Raw genomic sequence first — 20381 nt, forward strand, 5'->3', positions numbered from 1 at the left:
ACAGAAACACAAGTATGGAGCTTGGGGGATGGAGAAGGGGATAGAGATACAGATTTAGATGTTAGCCAGCTGAGCATACAGGGTATTTAAAATAAGAGACCAAGACAAGAGCGCCAGGAGAGAGAACCAGGAGAGAGGAGGGAAGATGAAGGGCCAAAGGTAAGTATAAAGAGTGACAGTCAGAGACTCTGGGTCCAGCCTGGACTGGAGACCCGACAGAAAATACACCCCAGCAACACGATCAGCACATCTTAACAAGCAGAAGATTGGAGACGCAACAAACCTTGATGAATTAGGAAACTGACAAGTCATTGTGAAGGCATAATGCTAAAAAATAGTTATAAAAATGTTTGCTTGAAATACTGCCCACTTACTGCTACTGTTAAGAAAAATAAAAAAAATCTCTATGTATTCACTTGGAAAGACTTCTAAATATACCTTATTAAGAGAAACAAAAATCAACTTTTAGGACAGAGTTTACCATTGTGATAATTGTAATGAATAATTATTTCGATAATTTACTTTAGAAAGTTGTGATTTAACATTTAGCGATGACATTTGTGCATTGTGTGTATCTGGAAAAAAATCAATTCTTAGAAAAAGTACTTTTAGTACTATACCATTTAGGACTTAAAAAAAAAAAACCGCATATGCACAAATGCGTATATAACGCACGAGAAAAAGAACTGAAATGGTGTACACCAAACTCTTGATGGTAATCTTGGTAGGGAAATAAAATCTGGATAAGAGTGTGATAAACTTTGTATTTTGCTTCTTCTATTTGTATAATTACATCTTTATAATGAGTATATAATTAAGTGTTGGTTGTATGATTAAAAAAAACAAAACTTACTACACTCATGTATGATTGAAATACATTTTGTGACAGATATTTTGTGTCTGTTAGTTCTCAGAAAATCTTTTTTATTAAGTCCTAGAAAATATTTTCAGCTTTATAAAAGATAACTAAGAAATTATATACTTCATGTCCTTAATTCTAAGACACTGATTTTAAGATACATCATTAATTTAATAACAGCTTTTCAGAAAGAAAAACAAGGCATACAATCACACTGAATGCATAATATGATTATAAGATGCATTTCAACTTCACAAATGTTTCTAGATAAAATAATAATTACAATATTCATCATGTTTTATAGGAAGTAGGAAAGTGGAGGTAAGTATAATAGGACTGTAAGCTTGACATTATCCCTTGGATGAACAGACCTACACTTGCAAATTGTTGAAAATCAGATCCATGTGCCCCTGCCAGGAATATTTACACAGGGAGAGACAATAAGGGAAAACCCTTGTCCACTGGAAATCCTGTGTGAGGAAAGTATGCTCATCCTGAGTGATGCAGGATCTCACCTTATTTGGAAATGGAAATTTGCTTGGTTCCACTTTGCCAGGTGGTTGAATAGCAGCAAGTGGTGGAGGCCAGGTCATCTCCTAAAGGGAGGGAGAAAAAAACAACGCTGTCAAACAGAGAGCATTTGAAGTAGCACATAAAACAGTTTCACAAGCTGGTCTTAGTAAGGCACGGAAGAGATAAGGAATGAACAGAAATACATAATAAATGAAAGGAACTTTTTAAAAAAAGATCTGAAACCCACTTTTATGACTTCTTTTCCTCATCTACCAATTCCTGGTTCCATGGCTATCTCCATCAATGTTTCTACCTTAGAAAGATCTACTAGGCTATCCTATTTTCATTTCATTTAAGCTCCGAAGTAAAGGGAAGACCCAGTGGTAAAAGTTCCATGGAAAATACCATACAAAAGGGGCTGCTTCCAGCAAAGTTCACAGGGTGTTTCTGAAGGAATGCACAAAACACAGGGATCATTATTTAGAGGGGCTATTTATTTTATTAGGAGCAGTGTAAGTTTCCAGTAAGTCCCAAACATCATTTTGGTCTTCATAGAAATGTCATTCATGGAGAAGTGAAAAAACAAATAAAGAACACAACTTTAGCTCAACATGTAATAATACTTCATCTGCTTTTTGACATACACTCTCACTAAACTGTGAGAGAGAGAGAGTGCAAGGTGGCAGGGGGACAATGTTTGTTTCATTTATATCTGGTATTTTTCTCCAGTTCCATCTCCTGGAAAATATTCGCATTCACTAAATGATTGTAGAATTAAATTGAATCCATTTCTGATTACCAAGAAACTGACTTGGAATTTACAAATCAGTTCTGAACCCTATTTCTTGATTCCTTCCACTTAAGTGACAAGCACTGAGGCAAGAGGTGATTTATTTTGAGAAATAAACTCAACATTCAGAAAACTAAGATCATGGCAGCCGGTCCCATCACTCCATGGCAAATAGATGGGGAAACAATGGAAATACTGAGAGACTTTGTTTGGGCTCCAAAATCACTTCAGACGGTGACTGCAGCCATGAAATTAAAAGACACTTGCTCATTGGAAGAAAAGCTATGACCAACCTAGACAGCATATTAAAAAGCAGAGATATTACTTTGCCAACAAAGGTCCATCTAGTGAAAGCTATGGTTTTTCCAGTAGTCATGTACGGATGTGAGAGTTGGACCATAAAGAAAGCTGAGTGCCGAAGAATTGATGCTTTTGAGCTGTGGTGTTGGAGAACACTCTTGAGAGTCCCTTGGACTGCAAGGAGATCCAACCAGTACATCCTAAAGGAAATCGGTCCTGAATATTTTACTGGAAGGACTGATGCTGAAGTGGAAACTCCGATGCTGTGGACACCTGATGGGAAGAACTGACTCATTGAAAAAGACCCTGATGCTGGGAAAGATTGAAGGTGGGAGGAGAAGGGGATGACAGAGGATGAGATGGTTGGATGGCATCACTGACTCGATAGATATGAGTATGAGTAAGCTCCAGGAGTTGGTGATGAACAGAGAAGCCTGGTGTGCTGCAGTCCATGGAGTCGCAGAGTCAGATACAACTGAGAGACTGAACTGAACTGATTTTGAGAAAAACAAGAAATTCTCTGCTTAGGTGAACACATTTTCTGGAAGTCCACCCTGGAAGGGCTTACTGAGTCTATGTCACCTCTCACCCACCGTGACACATGTGCCATGGAGGGGGACCAACCTCATGCACTTAAGGTGTCCCTTCTCTATCCTGCTGTTACCAAGGTCTCCTGAATGAAAAGCAAAGGAAGATCCAATGTCCCCTTATTACCGTCTCTCCTCTGCTCCCCAAGCACCTGCCTGTTCTATCATGTATCAAACCATTTTATCTCTTTTAAAGAGGCTGCAAAGCAACACTGCTGAATTTGTGTCCAAGGACAGAGTCAGCTCAGTGCATTTCTTAATTAGTATTCTTGCAACATATCCTTGCAACATCTCTACCTTCCCACTTACCTGAACTACCATTCTAATCACACCTTCATTATTTTTAACCTGAAGGATGTTAATGCTTTCTGATGGTTCTCTTTCTACTTTTATTATTAATCCTTCCCACACATCTCTGCTGAATTATTTTTCCTAAAGTGAAGACCCAAAGGAAAAGCTCCCCCGTCTCCACAATCTTCATATAGCATCATGTACACAGCCATAAGGGCTTCCCAGGTGGAACCTTGGGTAAAGAACCCACCTGCCAATGCAGGAGACACAAGTGACTCAGGTTCAACCCCTGGATTGGGAGGATCCCCTGGAGGAGGAAATGGCACCCCATTCCAGTATTCTGACCTAGGGAATCCCATGGACAGAGGAAGCTGGCGGGCTGCAGTCTGTAGAGTTGCAGAGTTGAACACAAGTAAGAGACTGAACACATACACACAGTAATAAAGGTGTTGATGGTGCCACTGGCTGTGCTTTACGCTTTTCAGAGTTCTGGTTCCATTCAAGTTTACACTCAACCCTTCATGTAATTATTAGCATCTCCATGTTACAGGTGAGGAAGTCAAAGTTCAAAAAGATTCATTGCTTTGCCCAAGTTCAAAAATGCCACCGCTGAAGTGCGCATCTATCCCCTTGGTACAAATCCAGTATTTGGTTTTCACTCTACTGCATTTACTGAGACACCATCCTAGTGTTCAAACCTTCTACAAAAAGATTCCGATTTTCAGCCCTGTGCCTTTTTGTTAAACCATGCACGCTACAGATAGGATGAACTGCTGTCTCTGCTTTGACTTACAGCATTCTCTTCGTGTGTGAATGCCCTGGCGCCACATGCTTTTTGGATTTCTAGCCATTCATGAAGGCTCGTCTTAAACATCACCTCTGTCTTGAGGCCTTTGCTGACTCCCCTTCTATTCCAATATGATAAGACAGCGCCCTTCTCATCCTCCTCCAAGGCACTTTTCCCCTCTCTCTTTTTCATAGTAACTGTTCGTTCCTTTTCTGTTGTAGTTTTGTGAGTAAACACCTCAGTCTGCATTCAACCATTTCCCCTCTTCTGATACCCTTCTCCCAATGTAGAATAAAAACCATGCTTAGGAAACCTAATGTCTTTCAAGAACAGAACCCTAAAGGACTGAACATTTCTTTCAATAGGGATACTGTCTACTCATCTTTGTGTAGTTTAAATAAAGCACCTTGCTCAAAATTACCTTGTTGAATTGAAATGAGCACCTATGTGTCAATGCAAAATTGCTTGCTAACATTAATTATAGCTAAATATTTCCATGGGATTTTTCCATCTAATGAGTACCACTAAATTTACGAAGGAATAGTAAAGATAGTAAGTCCATCCAACTCTTTGCCACCCCATGGACTGTAGCCTGCTAGGCTCCTCTGTCCATGGGACTCTCCAGGCAAGAATACTGGACTGGGCTGCCATTCCCTTCTCCAGGGTATCTTTCCAACCCAGGGATCGAACCCAGGTCTCCTGCATTGCAGGCAGATTCTTTACCATCTGAGCCAAAAGGGAAGTCCAAAACAGTTTATTAGAATTTCCCCAAACATTTAAATATACTTGTTTTTAATTAATGTGCAATGACTTTCTAAGACTGATTCATTATATTAAAGTTCTCCATTAGGGTTTCATGTGAAAGTTAAGTGCAAACAGACTGTTTTTATTTCCTCTTCTGTCACTTACTAGCTCAGTAAGCTTAGGTAAGTCACATCTTCAGCCAGTTGTAGTCATTTCAAACCATCAGCTTTGGAAGCAATCAGATCTCAGCTTGTGGTATATTTGAAACAGAGGGAATAGAGATGTTAACTATCTCATGGCTTAATCATGAGGATTAAATGAGATTTTATACATATAATATGTGCATATATATAATCCCTAACTCTATATGTATGTGTGTATATACACATATATGAACATGGTTCCCTAATGTTTAATCATTCAATCAAAAGCAGATCTGACGCTGATTAGTACCAAGCTGAGTTTCAGAATTCTCTCTAAAATGAGAGGTAGAATCTCTCTCTGTTTTAGATGTCAGAAATCTGAGATGACAGAGTATCTGGGAAAGTGTTTTTATAAAAGAATGAAGTATTGTGCAAATGTAATCTGTAATTAAGTTAGCAATGATTAACAGAAACTACATAGTACTAAAACAGAAAGTTATTTAAAGAGATTATTATGATTCCTGAGTATGATTTGTACTTTTACTGGAGAAAAACTCCTTAAGCTTTCTCATCAGAATAGATCTCTGACATAGTAGTAACAGCCAGTGAGGAAAGATGTGACTTTAAAAAAGTGTTTCATTGGTACCTTATTTCTGGGAGTGATTTAGATGTAAGCAGAGGTAAATTTTTTCATAACTGCTAACCCTTCACTTAGTTTGTCTCAGATTATTTTCTCTACAAGGAAAGGATGCTGTGTCCCGTTGCCAGACCATGGACCCCACGCCATTGCATCCAGCAGTCCTCACCCCTGCCCTGCTCAGACCTCCTAACCTCAACCACCCCTCATCACTGCTTTGCTCTTCTTCCCATCCTCAGCCCCACTCAGCTGTTCTTTACCCACTTCCCGGGCCACAGATATGACAGGAAGAGAAATACAAAGCTTGAAGCCAATTACTCCACACTCTAGGTAGGTACTTTCTGATAAACTTTTCTGCTACGGCTTGCATCTGTCTACCTTCTTTCCTTTCTGATTTTCTTGTCACTCAGAAATGACATCATACCCTGTTCCCCAGCAGCTGGGAGGTCCTCAGTTAAGAGCCTGTGCTTCTTAGCCAACTGATGGGATTAAGAATCTAAAAAAAATTATACAAATGAATTTATTTACAAAACAGAAGTAGTCTCACAGACATAGAAAGCAAACTTGTGGTTACCAAAGGGGAAAGGTGAGGGGGAGGATAAATTAGGAGTCTGAGATTAGCAGATATTCACTACTATAAATAAAATGGATAAACAGTAGAGAACTGCTGTATAGCACAGGCAGCTATACTCAATGTAATAATCTAGCATGGAAAAGAGTCTGAGAAATTATTGTATATGTGTGTATATATAACTGAATCACTTTGTGGTACACCTGAAACACAACATTGTAAATCAAATATATGTCAAAAAAATTTTTTTGAAGGCAGTCTGCTTTACTTTTTTTGCTTTATTTTTTAATGTTTACAATGTGGGTTTGTTTCCGCTGTACAACAATGCAAATCAGCCATAATTATACATACATCCCCTCCCTCTTGTACCCTCCTCCCCACCTCTCCCCTATCCCAGAGTGATCCGGGAGTCATCACAGAGTGCCAGACTGGACTCCATGTGTGATACAGTGACTTCTCATCAGCTATTTATTCATATTTAACACACGCTAGTGTATATATGTTGATGCTCCTTTCTCCATTCGTCCTGTTCTCTCCTTCCCCTACAGTGTCCACAAGTCCCTTCTCTCTGTCTGTGTCTCCATTCCTTCCTTGCAGATAGGTTCATCAACACCATTTTTCTAGATTCCATAGACATGTGTTAATATCCCAATGTTCACTGCAGCACTGTTTACAATAGCCAGGATGCGGAAGCAACCTGGATGTTCATCAACAGATGAATGGATAAAGAAGATATGGTATATATACACAGTGGAATATTACTCAGCCATAGAAAGAACGAATTTGAATCACTTCTAGTGAGGTGGATGAACCTAGAGCCTATTATATAAGAAGTAAGTTGGAAACAGAAAAGCAAAAGAAATTTTAAGTATATATATAAAAAAGAATCAACGTATCTGTGTTAACACAGCCTCACCAGTCCCATCTCCCAAGGAAAGATGTCTAGTTATGCTAGGGATATATATCAGAGTATTTTCTTATTTCCTAGACAGACTTTAAATGCCAAGTCTCTATATAGCAAATATACTGAATTCTGTCCTAAATAAATGAACAGATAAGGTTAAATAATAGGAGTATAGAAGGTTGTCTTTCATGAACTGTGCAGCCTTTTCTCTCTCCTCCACATACCAATCTTCAGAAGCCAGGGGTTACATAGGCCAGTTTCCATGTTCCTGCCTATTAGACAGCAAGACTGACCATGGGTCCCAGGACTCTGCAGCATCAACGTGAGAAGACGCTCATACACTCATTTTGCACCCCTGCCCACCCACCGTCACGTAGCTTCCACTGGCACTGATATCACCTGTATCAGCCCATCTCAGGACAAATGGTGGGAGACTTAAAGCATCCATTCAATAAGTAGCACAGCTCTTTATTATCAAAAGAGAGAAGAAACAAAAGTTTGCATGTTACGCTGAGGTCTAATAATCGTAGAGTTGAAAACATGCAGTTAGGAAAGATCTGCAAAGTGTACTGAGCTTGCAAAAAGATGAAACTAGAAAAAATGTAAACTGTATCTTATTCCTACTAGATGCATTGGACAGAAAACCTACTTTCCCTGGTCTCTGCCCCTGGTTACTGCTTCCCTGCGCTATCTACCTTGGCCACAGCCACAGAGGTGTTTTATCTGAAACTGACCATGCCACGCGGCTTCGGTGACCTTGCGCCACACACTCAGGATGCCCCACCAGAGGATGCTATCGAGGCACACTGCTGAGTTACTGTTTCCTTCCTACATTGTCCCCCTCTAAGGCTGATGGACTTCCTTCCTGTCCTGTCCGAGCTTTTCTTGTTCTGAGTTCTTTCGATTTTCATTCCATGTTATTCCAACCTCACTTAACTTCTTCACTCTTTCTCACCCCCACCTCTTTGAATCAGGTCACTGACCAGTGCTGTCCTCAGCAAGGGCTGCCCAGCCCCCTCTCTCTCACCCATGATTTATGTCACTTCTTTATGGTTTACAGGCTACTTGGGGCTGTGAGTTTTCCTTTTATGGGTTATCACTATCAGATTGTAAACCTTTTATTCCCTGCCAGATGATAACCTCTTGGAGGGAAGGGATCATGTCTGGTAACTCCTTCAATGCAAACACAATGGGTAAAATAATAGGAATCCATTTAACCTCTCTGAGATTCTTTTTTGCCTGTAAAATAACAACAACAAATTATACTTGTCCTACCAAACACATATGACTGCTGCCAGGATTGCTGTTCAATTGCTAAGTCATGTCCGACTCTTTGTGACCCCAAGGACTGCAGCATGCCAGGCTTCCCCATCCTTTACCATCTCCTGGAGTTTGCTCAAATTCATGTCTATTGAGTTTAAGATGCCATCAAACCATCTCATCTTCTGTCAACCCTTTCTCCTCCTGATTTCAATCTTTCCTAGCATCAGGGTCTTTTCCAATGAGTCGGCTCTTCACATCAGGTGGCCAAAGAACTGGAGTTTCAGCTTCAGCATCAGTTCTTCCAGTGAATATTCAGGGTTGATTTCCTTTAGGATTGACTAGTTGGATATCCTTGCTGTTCAGTTCAGTTCGGTTCGGTCACTCAGTCGTGTCCGACTCTTTGTGACCCCATGAATCGCAGCACGCCAGGCCTCCCTGTCCATCACCAACTCCCGGAGTTCACTCAGACTCACGTTCATCAAGTCAGTGATGCCATCCAGCCATCTCATCCTCTGTTGTCCCCTTCTCCTCCTGCCCCGAATCCCTCCCAGCATCAGAGTCTTTTCCAATGAGTCAACTCTTCCCATGAGGTGGCCAAAGTTCTGGAGTTTCAGCTTTAGCATCAGTCCTTCCAAAGAAATCCCAGGGCTGATCTCCTTCAGAATGGACTGGTTGGATCTCCTTGCAGTCCAAGGGACTCTCAAGAGTCTTCTCCAACACCACACTTCAAAAGCATCAATTCTTCGGCACTCAGCCTTCTTCACAGTCCAACTCTCACATCCATACATGACCACAGGAAAAATCATAGCCTTGACTAGACGGACCTTTGTTGGCAAAGTAATGTCTCTGCTTTTGAATATGCTATCTAGGTTGGTCATAACTTTCCTTCCAAGGAGTAAGCGTCTTTTAATTTCATGGCTGCAGTCACCATCTGCAGTGATTTTGGAGCCCCCAAAATAAAGTCTGACACTGTTTCCACTATTTCCCCATCTATTTCCCATGAAGTGATGGGACCGGATGCCATGATCTTCGTTTTCTGAATGCTGAGCTTTAAGCCAACTTTTTTACTCTCCACTTTCACCTTCATCAAGAGGCTTTTTAGTTCCTCTTCACTTTCTGCCATAAGGGTGGTGTCATCTGCATATCTGAGGTTATTGATATTTCTCCCGGCAATCTTGATTCCAGCTTGTGTTTCTTCCAGTCCAGCGTTTCTCATGATGTACTCTGCATATAAGTTAAATAAGCAGGGTGACAATATACAGCTTTGATGTACTCCTTTTCCTATTTGGAACCAGTCTGTTGTTCTATGTCCAGTTCTAACTGTTGCTTCCTGACCTGCATACAGATTTCTCAAGAGGTAGGTCAGGTGGTCTGGTATTCCCATCTCTTTCAGAATTTTCCACATTTTTATTGTGATCCATACAGTCAAAGGCTTTGGCATAGTCAATAAAGCAGAAATAGATGTTTTTCTGGAACTCTCTTGCTTTTTCCATGATCCAGTGGATGGGGACCTCAAAAGTCTTCTCTAGCACCATAGTTCAAAAGCATCATTTCTTTGGTGCTCAGTCTTCTTTATGGTCCAACTCTCACATCCATACAGGGATAAGAGAGATTAAATTACATTAAATTAAATTACTTCTTTCTCTCTCTCAGCAATGTCTCCATGTTTGCTTCCTACAGAGGGTCCACCTCCACAGGCCTGGCCAATGACCACAGTGAACTCCAGAATGCTTTGTGCTCAGCAATTGACTCTTTACAAAATAAAACACTGGGTTAATCCTTCAAATGCAAAATGCCAAAGTCGATTTTTATCTGTGGCAGGGACTGTTGCAGATCAGAGCATGATTTTATTTTCAGTTTCCATATCAGAATCATCATTTAGCATTACGGTCCTTTCACACATATTATTCATGTTATTACACTCTTATCAGTTGAGTGCTGCCAACAATGGAACCTGGTAATTTTGATTACACTTGCATATGCTTTTTATGCTGGAAGCCAGCAGGAGCACCGTATCTGGTGAAACGGAGCCATTACAGCTGGCCTGGACGTGGCAGACAGAGCACGAGACCTGGAGTTAGATGAAGTGGGGAAACCGTGCTCCTTCCTGGACAGAACTAGAAAGAACTTTGTAGTTGACAACCCTGGACTGTAAACACAGACTCCAGGTGAGACTTGAAGCCTGGGCAGGCTTGAGCTTAGAACAAGGAGGTCACTGTCAAAATCACTAATTTGGGCTTCCCTGGTGGCTCACACAGTAAAGAATCTGCTTACAATGCAGGAGACCGGGGTTTGATCCCTGGGTCGGAAAGAACCCCTGGAGAAGGGAATGGCTACCCACTCCAGTATTCCTGCCTATCTGCAGAATTCCATGGAGAGAGGAGCCTGGCGGGCTACAGTGCATGGGATTGCAAACAGTCAGACATGACTGAGGGACTGACACAACAACAACTCGACAGATCTACAAAAAAGCCAAAAAATCTTCATTCTGTTACTACAGTTGAGGGATCTATAGTTTGAAAAATAATAGGAAGTACAGTGCGTTCATAGCAATTGATGGAAAGCTTTTGGAAAAGCAGTAGCTGCTGAAAAATAAAAATACTTTTCTTATTAAGATTTTTTACACCTATTTTTCTGTTTTTAAAAATGTATTTTATTGAAGTATAGTTGATTTACAATGCTAATTTCTGCTGTACAGCAAAGTGATTCAGTTATACACACACACACACACACACACACACACACACACACACATATGCATTCTTTTTCATATTCTTTTCCATTAGGGTTTATCACAGGATATTGGATTTAGTTTCCTGTGCTATACAGTGGGAACTTGTTGTTTATCTATTATATATATGTATATTTTTTATATATTTATGTATAGTAGTTTGCATCTGCTAATCCCAAACTCCCAATCCACCCCTCCTCTACCCTTCTTTCCCCCTGGCAACCACAAGTCTGTACTCTAGATCTGTGAGTCTGTAAAAACCTATTTTTCTTAGTACCACTCAGGCTGCTAAAATTAAAAATATGCAAATAACCAATGGAAATCTGTAAAAATAGGGTTACCAAAATCATAATGAAATCTTGTTCTTTTAAACTGAAAACCCAGGCATATGTCCAATATAAACTAAAACTGGCCTGAGAAGGGGATTCCCAGTTGCTGTATGTGTATTATCTGGTCTCACACCCCCTCCCCGACCAGGGGTGGGTGGGAGCCGCTCTGACTGGAACACTGACTAATCTAATTCACTGCAAGGCCAGAGCTTCTAAACTTGTCACTGTCCTCTGTCTCAGTGAAGTTAATCACCAGTGGATACAACAGAGGGTACACCATGTAGGTAAAGATTAATGGAATCAATTCGAGAAGCAGCTTTTAATTCACGTTTCACAGACTGGAGAACATGTGCATGAGAGGACAATATAATCCCACGGGCTTCCGGCAGGAAGGCAGGCATTGGGCGCTGACATCAGAAGGAAACCTTCCCAACTGGGAATTCCAAGGGTACCTTAAGACCTGAGCCACACACTCACTCCTATAAACCGACCATATGACTTCCAGTTCTCACAAAGCTAAGCCCACGTGGTGTATGGCCTTTCCTTATTGCCTTCACACTGTAAAAAGAGTGTTATTCACTGTAAGGAAATCAGTCCCGTTTGCTGGAGGCCCGGACCCCTCACCTCTCTGATTTCAGCTGTCCTTGAAAACTCTGGACTCCTTGTGGAAAGGATAAGAGCCTTGACTGAAGTTTATGTAACTGTCACTCTTGAAAAAATTATCTCATGCTGGAAATTGAAAGTGTTAGTTGCTCTGCTAAGTCACTTCAGTCGTGTCTGACTCTGTGTGACCCCATAGATGGCAGCCCACCAGGCTCCCCCGTCCCTGGGATTCTCCAGGCAAGAACACTGGAGTGGGTTGCCATTTCCTTCTCCAATGCATGAAAGTGAAAAGGGAAGGTGAAGTTGCTCAGTCATGTCCGACTCCTAGCGACCCCATGGACTGCAGCCTCCCAGGCTCCTCTGTCCATGGGATTTTCCAGGCAAGAGTACTGGAGTGGGGTGCCACTGCCTTCTCTGTTAGTTGCTCAGTCGTGTCCAACTCTTTGCAACCCCATGGGCTGTAGCCTGCCAGGCTCTTCCAACCATGGAATTCTCCAGGCAAGAATACTGAAGTGGTTGCCATTCCCTTCTCCAGGGGCTCTTCCTGATCCAGAGATTGAACCTGGGTCTTCTGCATTGCAGGCAGATTCTTTACCATCTGAGCTACCAGATATATAACTATCATTCTTGAAAACATTATCTCATGCCAGATCCCTGCATTTTGGACTTTTCTGAAGATTTCTTGTTCTAGAAGCAGTTTTGTTGTTTTCTTGTTTTATTTCGGAACAGGAAGATGGACATGATCTGTCTTATTCTCCTGTCCCTTTGTGTTAAGTGCATTCCCCATTCTCTCTGTGTATTACTTGGGACCTTCCAGAACAATAAAAACCAGACACTTCTAAGGTTAATTTTAAGTGAAATCTATTCATTTAAGATGAATATATTTTAAGCTTACTGTCATTCCCATTCTTTGATTTGGGGATAGCTTCTAGGACCTAAGAGTGTGTTAAAATGTTACAAGCAGTGAAATCTACATCAGGTTCTCAGAATGTAAAGGAAATGGTTTGATGTTCAGTGCACATCTGCAGGAACCTCATGGTTCTTGTTAAACCTAGGTGACAGTTTCACCCCTGAATTCCTGCTGGCAACACACAAGTAGGTACCTGCTAGCTCCCTGCATCCTTACAAACCCTGTGCTCCCAAAGAGAAGCACTCACAGGGTTAATCATAAATTTAAAAGATGCTTTCAAGGAGAGACTGAAGCATGTGAGGAGCATTAAGAGGGTTTCCCACATTTGGAATCTTGGGCTAGTATTTTCCTGTATCCTTTCTGAGAATAAATCATATTAAATCTAGGTTTACAAGAAGAGAGCCAAGTTTCTGACCAGCTCATGAGAAAGGTCGTGTTATTAATGATGCCACCGTTACCCTACTTCTGATCTACATTATACCTCTTAGTGGAGATGCAGACACTAAGAAATTAGTCCTGGGAAAGACATATACATTATAGTTAATCTCTGAAATAACTGTGGTCTGTAGTAATCAAATTTCTCTTTCATAGTGGCTCAGTGGTAAAGAATCCACCTGCAGTGAAAGAGACGTGGGTTTGATCCCTGGGTCAGGAAGATCCCCTGCAGAAGGAAATGGCAACCCGCTCCAGTATTCTTGCCTGAAAAATTCCATAGACAGAGGAGGCTGGCAGGCTACAGTCCACAGGGTCACAGAAGAGTCTGAGTGGCTGAGCGACTAAACAACAACAAGGGGAAAGACGAGGAGGGCGGTGGAGGCGAGAAGGAGAGGAGGGTCATAGTTACGTTCTTGGCCATGTTTTTCACTTTATATGTCCCAAACCACTTTCCATAGACAGATAATCTGGAAATGTGCTTTTGATGAAGCCTGTGTCTCAGTTATAGAGAAGCAGAATGGTGGAACAGAACAGGCTCCAAGTTGGCATTTAATATTTGCCAACCTTGCCTGATACTTGCCCTGCCATGGACCAGCAGGATGACCTTGGGCAACTTCCCTGTTTTGATTATTGGTGTCCTCATCCACAAACGGCTGTTAATAACCTCCTCTTGCAGGATTACTGAAAGGATTAGCGATAGACACGCAAAGTCCCTAGCGCAGGATCTGGCCCGAAGTCGCTGCTCCCTGGGAGGTAATCATTGCCATGTCGCTAACTGTAGGATGTGTGTTCCAGCTTTTGGCATAGACTTTGTGAAGGGATGGCATGAACACAGGGGAAGACATTTATGAGTTTGTTTGTTTGTTTTTTTAATCTAACTCACTTCATTAATTACTTAATATTTAACTGGTTAATTATTCATAGTCAAATAGAAGGCATAATGAACGTGTGCTTATTAAATAATAATGTGCTTCTCTAACTCCCTTTGCCACGAAAGCACCACGCGCACGGGGATGGGGGGTATGCTATGTCAGTGACTGGCGTTTTTCCTAAATGGGACAATTATGAGTAACCAGGATGTGTCCTGTTTCCAAAAGTTGGTTTTGCGTTCCAAAGAGTTCAGATGCTTTGTCTTTGTGCCTACAGATTCCTCCCAGGACAGCAGGGAGGGCCGTCCAGCTGGCATGCTGGCCTGAGAGCTCATCTCAGATGAGGTGCAGGATGCAGTGGGGAAGGGGACGCCAAGGAGGAAAGCTTCTGTGGGATGGGGGCAGGGCTTAGCATCCAGGCAGGGCGCATGCAAAGCAGGCCAGCCTGGACAGGAACAGACCCTGGAAGCCACTGGCGTTAAGATAAAAGTCTCTGGTGTGGCAGGATTTCTGGTTCACCAGAGGGAAAGCAAGTCTCACTGCTTCACTGCTGTGAACCTAACCCTGTTGAAGGCATGCGTCTTTCTCTCCTTCAAGCCCTTTCCCAGCTAACTTCCTACCAGACAGCAGGCTCCTGTCTATGAACTTCACTCAAATATCTCTTCTCAGGTTGAAAGGTGATTTATAAATCACCGGTTGGCATTGCCCAAGTCCAGCCAGATGTTCCCGGACTTAAGGATGAATGTGAAAAGCAAGGTGACTTCATAGGAGACAGAAAATGTCTACTGCAATGCTCCATATATGGACAGTCAAATCCAGAGACTGGGAGAAAGCTTAGCTCCAGAGAAACTTTTTTTTTTTTTTTTACCATGAGGTTAAAATATCCTTAAAAAAATGAGAAGCAAAAGATTAAAATGTTTTCCCTCAGAAGTTCACAGGTCTTCAAGAAGAAGAGAAGTTGGGGTCAAAAGAAAAATAGGATAACAGTTACCTTATTAGAAGAAAAAAACAACAAAAAAGACTGAGTTTAGTATAGCCTGATAAGACGCTTACCCCTTGGGAAAAAATACTCTGTGAAAACAGAGAAATAAAGATAAAAGAGGAAGACACCAAATTAATGACGTCTAAAAAAGATAAGATTCAGAACTCAGTTGCTAAATGTGTCTTTACATGAGGAAAGGAAGAAAAGAACTTTAGGAGGAAATTAGAAAGCAAAGATGATCTTGCAGCAGTCTCTCAGGAGGGGGAGAAAGTGAGAAGGAAGGTTCGGAATATACAGGGCAAATGGATAATTTACAAATTCCAGACAGATGTTTCTCTTCTTTGATCCTCGCTGACAACACACAGCTCCATGTCAGGAGAAGGGGTCTCCAATCACGCTGAGTAGTTTATGACTTAGTAAAGCCAGTCAGGTCAGTGTCCGAGTGCACCCAGATGTGAACTCCCCCAGACACATATTTTAGTCTTCACTATGTGCCAGGTGCTACTCTAGGTCCTGGGAATACAATGTAACAGACACGGCCCCACTCTTAGGGAACATGAGCATCCCTGGGAGAGCCAAGTAATGAACAATGAAGAAGAAATGTAACCACAGCAGGCCCATACTCCTCATGGTGGTGAGTTTTGCATAGTTTTCTGATAGGACCACCCCAGCCACCAAAGCTCATCCTGCTTTAATGGGGGCTGGTTGAGAACCCATATTCCTCAAGCTTGCTACATTGATCTGATGTGTCTAATTAAAAAAAAGCATGAGAGGGGTCTGGGTTGCAGTTATCAGACATTTAAGGGGCGGCCTTGTGGAAAAAACATTTTGTGTGTCCTGTGGAGACAAGAAGCACGATTAGAGTCAAAGCTATAGGAAAGAGTTTTTTTTTTTAATAAACTTTCTAATGAATCTGTCTCTGGAGCTAAATATTCCACAGGTGATTTTGTTAATAAGCCCTACTTTAGGAGCTGGAAATAAAGCTGAAAATAAAGTCAACGTCCTCATGGAGGTCACCTTCTGGCCAAAATGAGACAATACTCTGCAACACCATGTAATACAACATAGTATAACTTAGCATAATGTAATATGATACAGCATAATAACGAAACACAAAAACTACTCAATAATAGCAGGCCATCTTAAAATGGTGAGCTGCTTATCTTGGAAGTTTCAGGACCATATAGAGTGAGAGCCTTCTGGGAATTCAAAGTCTGGAGCATCTGCTCTGTTCTGACTTTGGTGGGACCACAGCGGGGTTTGGGGCAACCCCTGCCCCCTCCATTTGTCTCTGGTTCTGGATTCAATGAATTACAAACTATCCATGTGATCCCTGAAAGGCTGGGGATACATGATTCCATTTTAATTTTTGATTTAACTGAAAAGTTTCCTCACTACATCTTTTGGATTACAAAAATAGTACATGATTTTTGTTTAAAAGTTAAACACTGCAAAAATACAAAATACAGGAAAATGAAAGCCAGCCAGGATCCTAAGATGTAGAGATAATGCCCACAGTAAACAGTTTTAAGCCCTGGCTACTTATCCAGGTCTTATATACACATACTAACATGGGGATTATATGTATACTTCTAATAAGGTCACACTGTCTAGTGACTTAATCTTTTTCATTTTTCATTTCTTCTTTCCCCAAAGAATATATAAACTTGCCATCTTTTTAAAGGCTGCATAGACCATTGCATTGCCTGGAAGTACTATAGTTTGTTTAATCAAGTGATGTAGAGTTAAATTGTGGCTAGTTTTCATTACTACAACCATGCTTTAGCAAAAATCCTTGTATATTGATTTTTTTCATGGTTCTGTATTTCTTAAATAGGATTAATTCCTGGTATAGATTTTCTAAGTCAAATGGCATAAATATTTAAAATTTTCATATACTGTCAAATTGTTCTCCAAAAAATGGCCTGTTAATTTACATTTCTCCAACAGTATTCTGTTCCTGTTCCTTATCTTTGATAAAGGAGGCAAGAATATATAATGGATTAAAGACAATCTCTTTAACAAGTGGTGCTGGGAAATCTGGTCAACCACTTGTAAAAGAATGAAACTAGACCTTTACTAATATTCTTTTTAAAAATCAGATTTGAAGTGGCTTCTGACCAAGATGATGACACGGGGGCTCCTGAATTTCTGTTCTCTCACAGACTCACTGAACATGGAGTAAAATCCTCTGAGAGAAATTCAGAAACCAGATGAGTGACTCCTACACATCAGACAACAGAGAAAATACCCGTATCAAAACAGGTGAGAAACGCCGAGACACACCGTGGCCATGAAGCCTGCCCCTGGCACAGCACCACACACTTGGAGGGCACTCCCTAACTCCCAGCTTGTCCTTGAGGAGTGAACCATCTGGACCACAGACCACACCCCAGCACTCCAGTTTCTAAGCGTGCAACCTGAATGACAGGCCCCCCGTCACCCAGCTCTGATAATCAGTGGGGCTTGCATTCATGAGTCCCATAGGACTATAGAAAACAGGACCACAGAAGCAGTTGTTAAGAAGCATGGCAACACTCCCATGGCTATATACCGGGCTCAGTGCAGGGGAGAAGTAAAAACACCTAGCTTCACGTTCTCCCTGGAAGGGGTTCAATTACATACATTACCAGTTGTTGCCAGGGAGTCCAGCTTCTGATCCGTCTGCGTCTAGGTACTACAAATCTCCCCTTTGGGACACTGACAGGTGCTGGCACACTCTTAATTACTGGGAGCCACTAAGAACAAATACAGCCGTTGGACAACCACAGAAATTTGAAAGATAACCAGAAGCTGAGACCAAGCTAATTGATGAGGTTAATCTCCTATAGGAGGCCAGTCTATGAAGACTGAGAGGGGTGATTCTTTTATCTAGTATGCAGAAACCAACACAGAATGTATCATAAGATGAAGAAACAAAGAGATATGTTCCAAACAAAAGAACAAGATAAATTTCCAAAAACCAATATTAATGAAATAGAAATAAATGACTCAATAGAGAGTTCAATAGATAGTTCCAGATAATCACGATGGTGTGATCACTCACCTAGAGCCAGACATCCTGGAATGTGAAGTCAAGTGGGCCTTAGGAAGCATCACTATGAACTAAGCTAGTGGAGGTAATGGAATTCCAGTTGAGCTATTCCAAATCCTAAAAGATGGTGCTGTGAAAGTGCTGCACTCAATATGCCAGCAAATCTGGAAAACTCAGCAGTGGCCACAGGACTGGAAAAGGTCAGTTTTCATTCCAATCCCAAAGAAAGGCAATGCCAAAGAATGTTCAAACTATCACACAATTTCACATATCTCACAGGCTGGCAAAGTAATGCTCAAAATTCTCCAAGCCAGGCTTCAGCAGTACGTGAACCATTAACTGCCAGATGTTCAAGCTGGGTTTAGAAAAGGCAGAGGAACCAGAGATCAAACTGCCAACGTCTGCTAGATCATCGAAAAAGCAAAATGAGTTCCAGAAAAAGATCTGCTTTATTGACTATGCCAAAGCCTTTGACTGTGTGGATCACAATAAACTGTGGAAAATTCAGAAAGAGATGGGAATACCAGACCACCTGACCTGCCTCTTGAGAAACCTATATGCAGGTCAGGAAGCAACAGTTAGAACTGGACATGGAAAACAGGCTGGTTCCAAATAGGAAAAGGAGTACGTCAAGGCTGTATATTGTCACCCTGCTTATTTAACTTATATGCAGAGTACATCATGAGAAATGCTGGACTGGAAGAAACACAAGCTGGAATCAAGATTGCTGGGAGAAATATCAATAATCTCATATATGCAAATGACACACCCTTATGGTAGAAAGTGAAGAACTAAAGAGCCTCTTGACGAAAGTGAAAGTGGAGAGTGAAAAAGTTGGCTTAAAGCTAAACAATCAGAAAACTAAGATCATGGCATCCAGTACCATTCAGTTCAGTTCAGTTCAGTCGCTCATTTCAGTTCAGTTCAGTTGCTTAGTCATGTCCGACTCTTTGTGACCTCATGAATTGCAGCCCGCCAGGCCTCCCTGTCCATCACCAACTCCCGGAGTTCACTCAGACTCACGTCCATCGAGTCCGTGATGCCATCCAGCCATCTCATCCTCTGTCGTCCCCTTCTCCTCCTGCCCCCAATCCCTCCCAGCATCAGAGTCTTTTCCAATGAGTCAACTCTTCCCATGAGGTGGCCAAAGTTCTGGAGTTTCAGCTTTGGTGTCATTCCTTCCAAAGAAATCCCAGGGTTGATCTCCTTCAGAATGGACTGGTTGGATCTCCTTGCAGTCCAAGGGACTCTCAAGAGTCTTCTCCAACACCATAGTTCAAAAGCATCAATTCTTCGGCGCTCAGCCTTCTTCACAGTCCAACTCTTACATCCATACATGACCACAGGAAAAACCATAGCCTTGACTAGACGAACCTTTGCTGGCCAAGTAATGTCTCTGCTTTTGAATATGCTATCTAGGTTGGTCATAACTTTCCTTTCAAGGAGTAAGTGTCTTAATTTTATGGCTGCAGTCATCATCTGCAGTGATTTTGGAGCCCCAAAAATAAAGTCTGACACTGTTTCCACTGTTTCCCCATCTATATCCCATGAAGTCATTGGACCAGATGCCATGATCTTCGTTTTCTGAATGTTGAGCTTTAAGCCAACTTTTTCAGTCTCGACTTTCACCTTCATCAAGAGGCTTTTTAGTTCCTCTTCACTTTCTGCCATAAGGGTGGTGTCATCTGCATATCTGAGGTGATTGATATTTCTCCCGACAATCTTGATTCCAGCTTGTGTTTCTTCCAGTCCAGCATTTCTCATGATGTACTCTGCATATAAGTTAAATAAGCAGGGTGACAATATACAGCCTTGACGTACTCCTTTTCCTATTTGGAACCAGCCTGTTTTCCATGTCCAGTTCTAACTGTTGCTTCCTGACCTGCATATAGGTTTCTCAAGAGGCAGGTCAGGTGGTCTGGTATTCCCATCTCTTTCTGAATTTTCCACAGTTTATTGTGATCCACACAGTCAAAGGCTTTGGCATAGTCAATAAAGCAGAAATAGATGTTTTTCTGGAACTCTCTTGCTTTTTCCATGATCCAGTGGATGATGGCAATTTGATCTCTGGTTCCTCTGCCTTTTGTAAAACCAGTCCC

General features: G+C 41.6%; 1 protein-coding gene and 1 long non-coding RNA gene across 7 annotated transcripts in view; both read right to left on the bottom strand.

The window, feature by feature from the left end:
- The window catches only part of AFF3 (ALF transcription elongation factor 3), a 635458-nt gene that overhangs the window by 223078 nt on the left and 391999 nt on the right, over window positions 1-20381 (bottom strand). For all 6 annotated transcript variants that reach the window (XM_061431670.1, XM_061431669.1, XM_061431668.1 and 3 more), the window contains one exon: window positions 1375-1455. In XM_061431670.1, the coding sequence (XP_061287654.1) occupies window positions 1375-1455 (81 nt within the window). The remainder of the gene's footprint in view (window positions 1-1374; window positions 1456-20381) is intronic.
- LOC133256733 (uncharacterized) lies at window positions 1456-19677 on the bottom strand. Its single transcript, XR_009739274.1, has 2 exons — window positions 17323-19677; window positions 1456-17214 (listed from the first exon to the last, which is right to left on the bottom strand). It is a non-coding gene; the product is annotated as an uncharacterized LOC133256733 (long non-coding RNA).

Source organism: Bos javanicus, chromosome 11 (genome assembly GCF_032452875.1).
Source record: "Bos javanicus breed banteng chromosome 11, ARS-OSU_banteng_1.0, whole genome shotgun sequence".
NCBI lineage: Eukaryota > Metazoa > Chordata > Mammalia > Artiodactyla > Bovidae > Bos > Bos javanicus.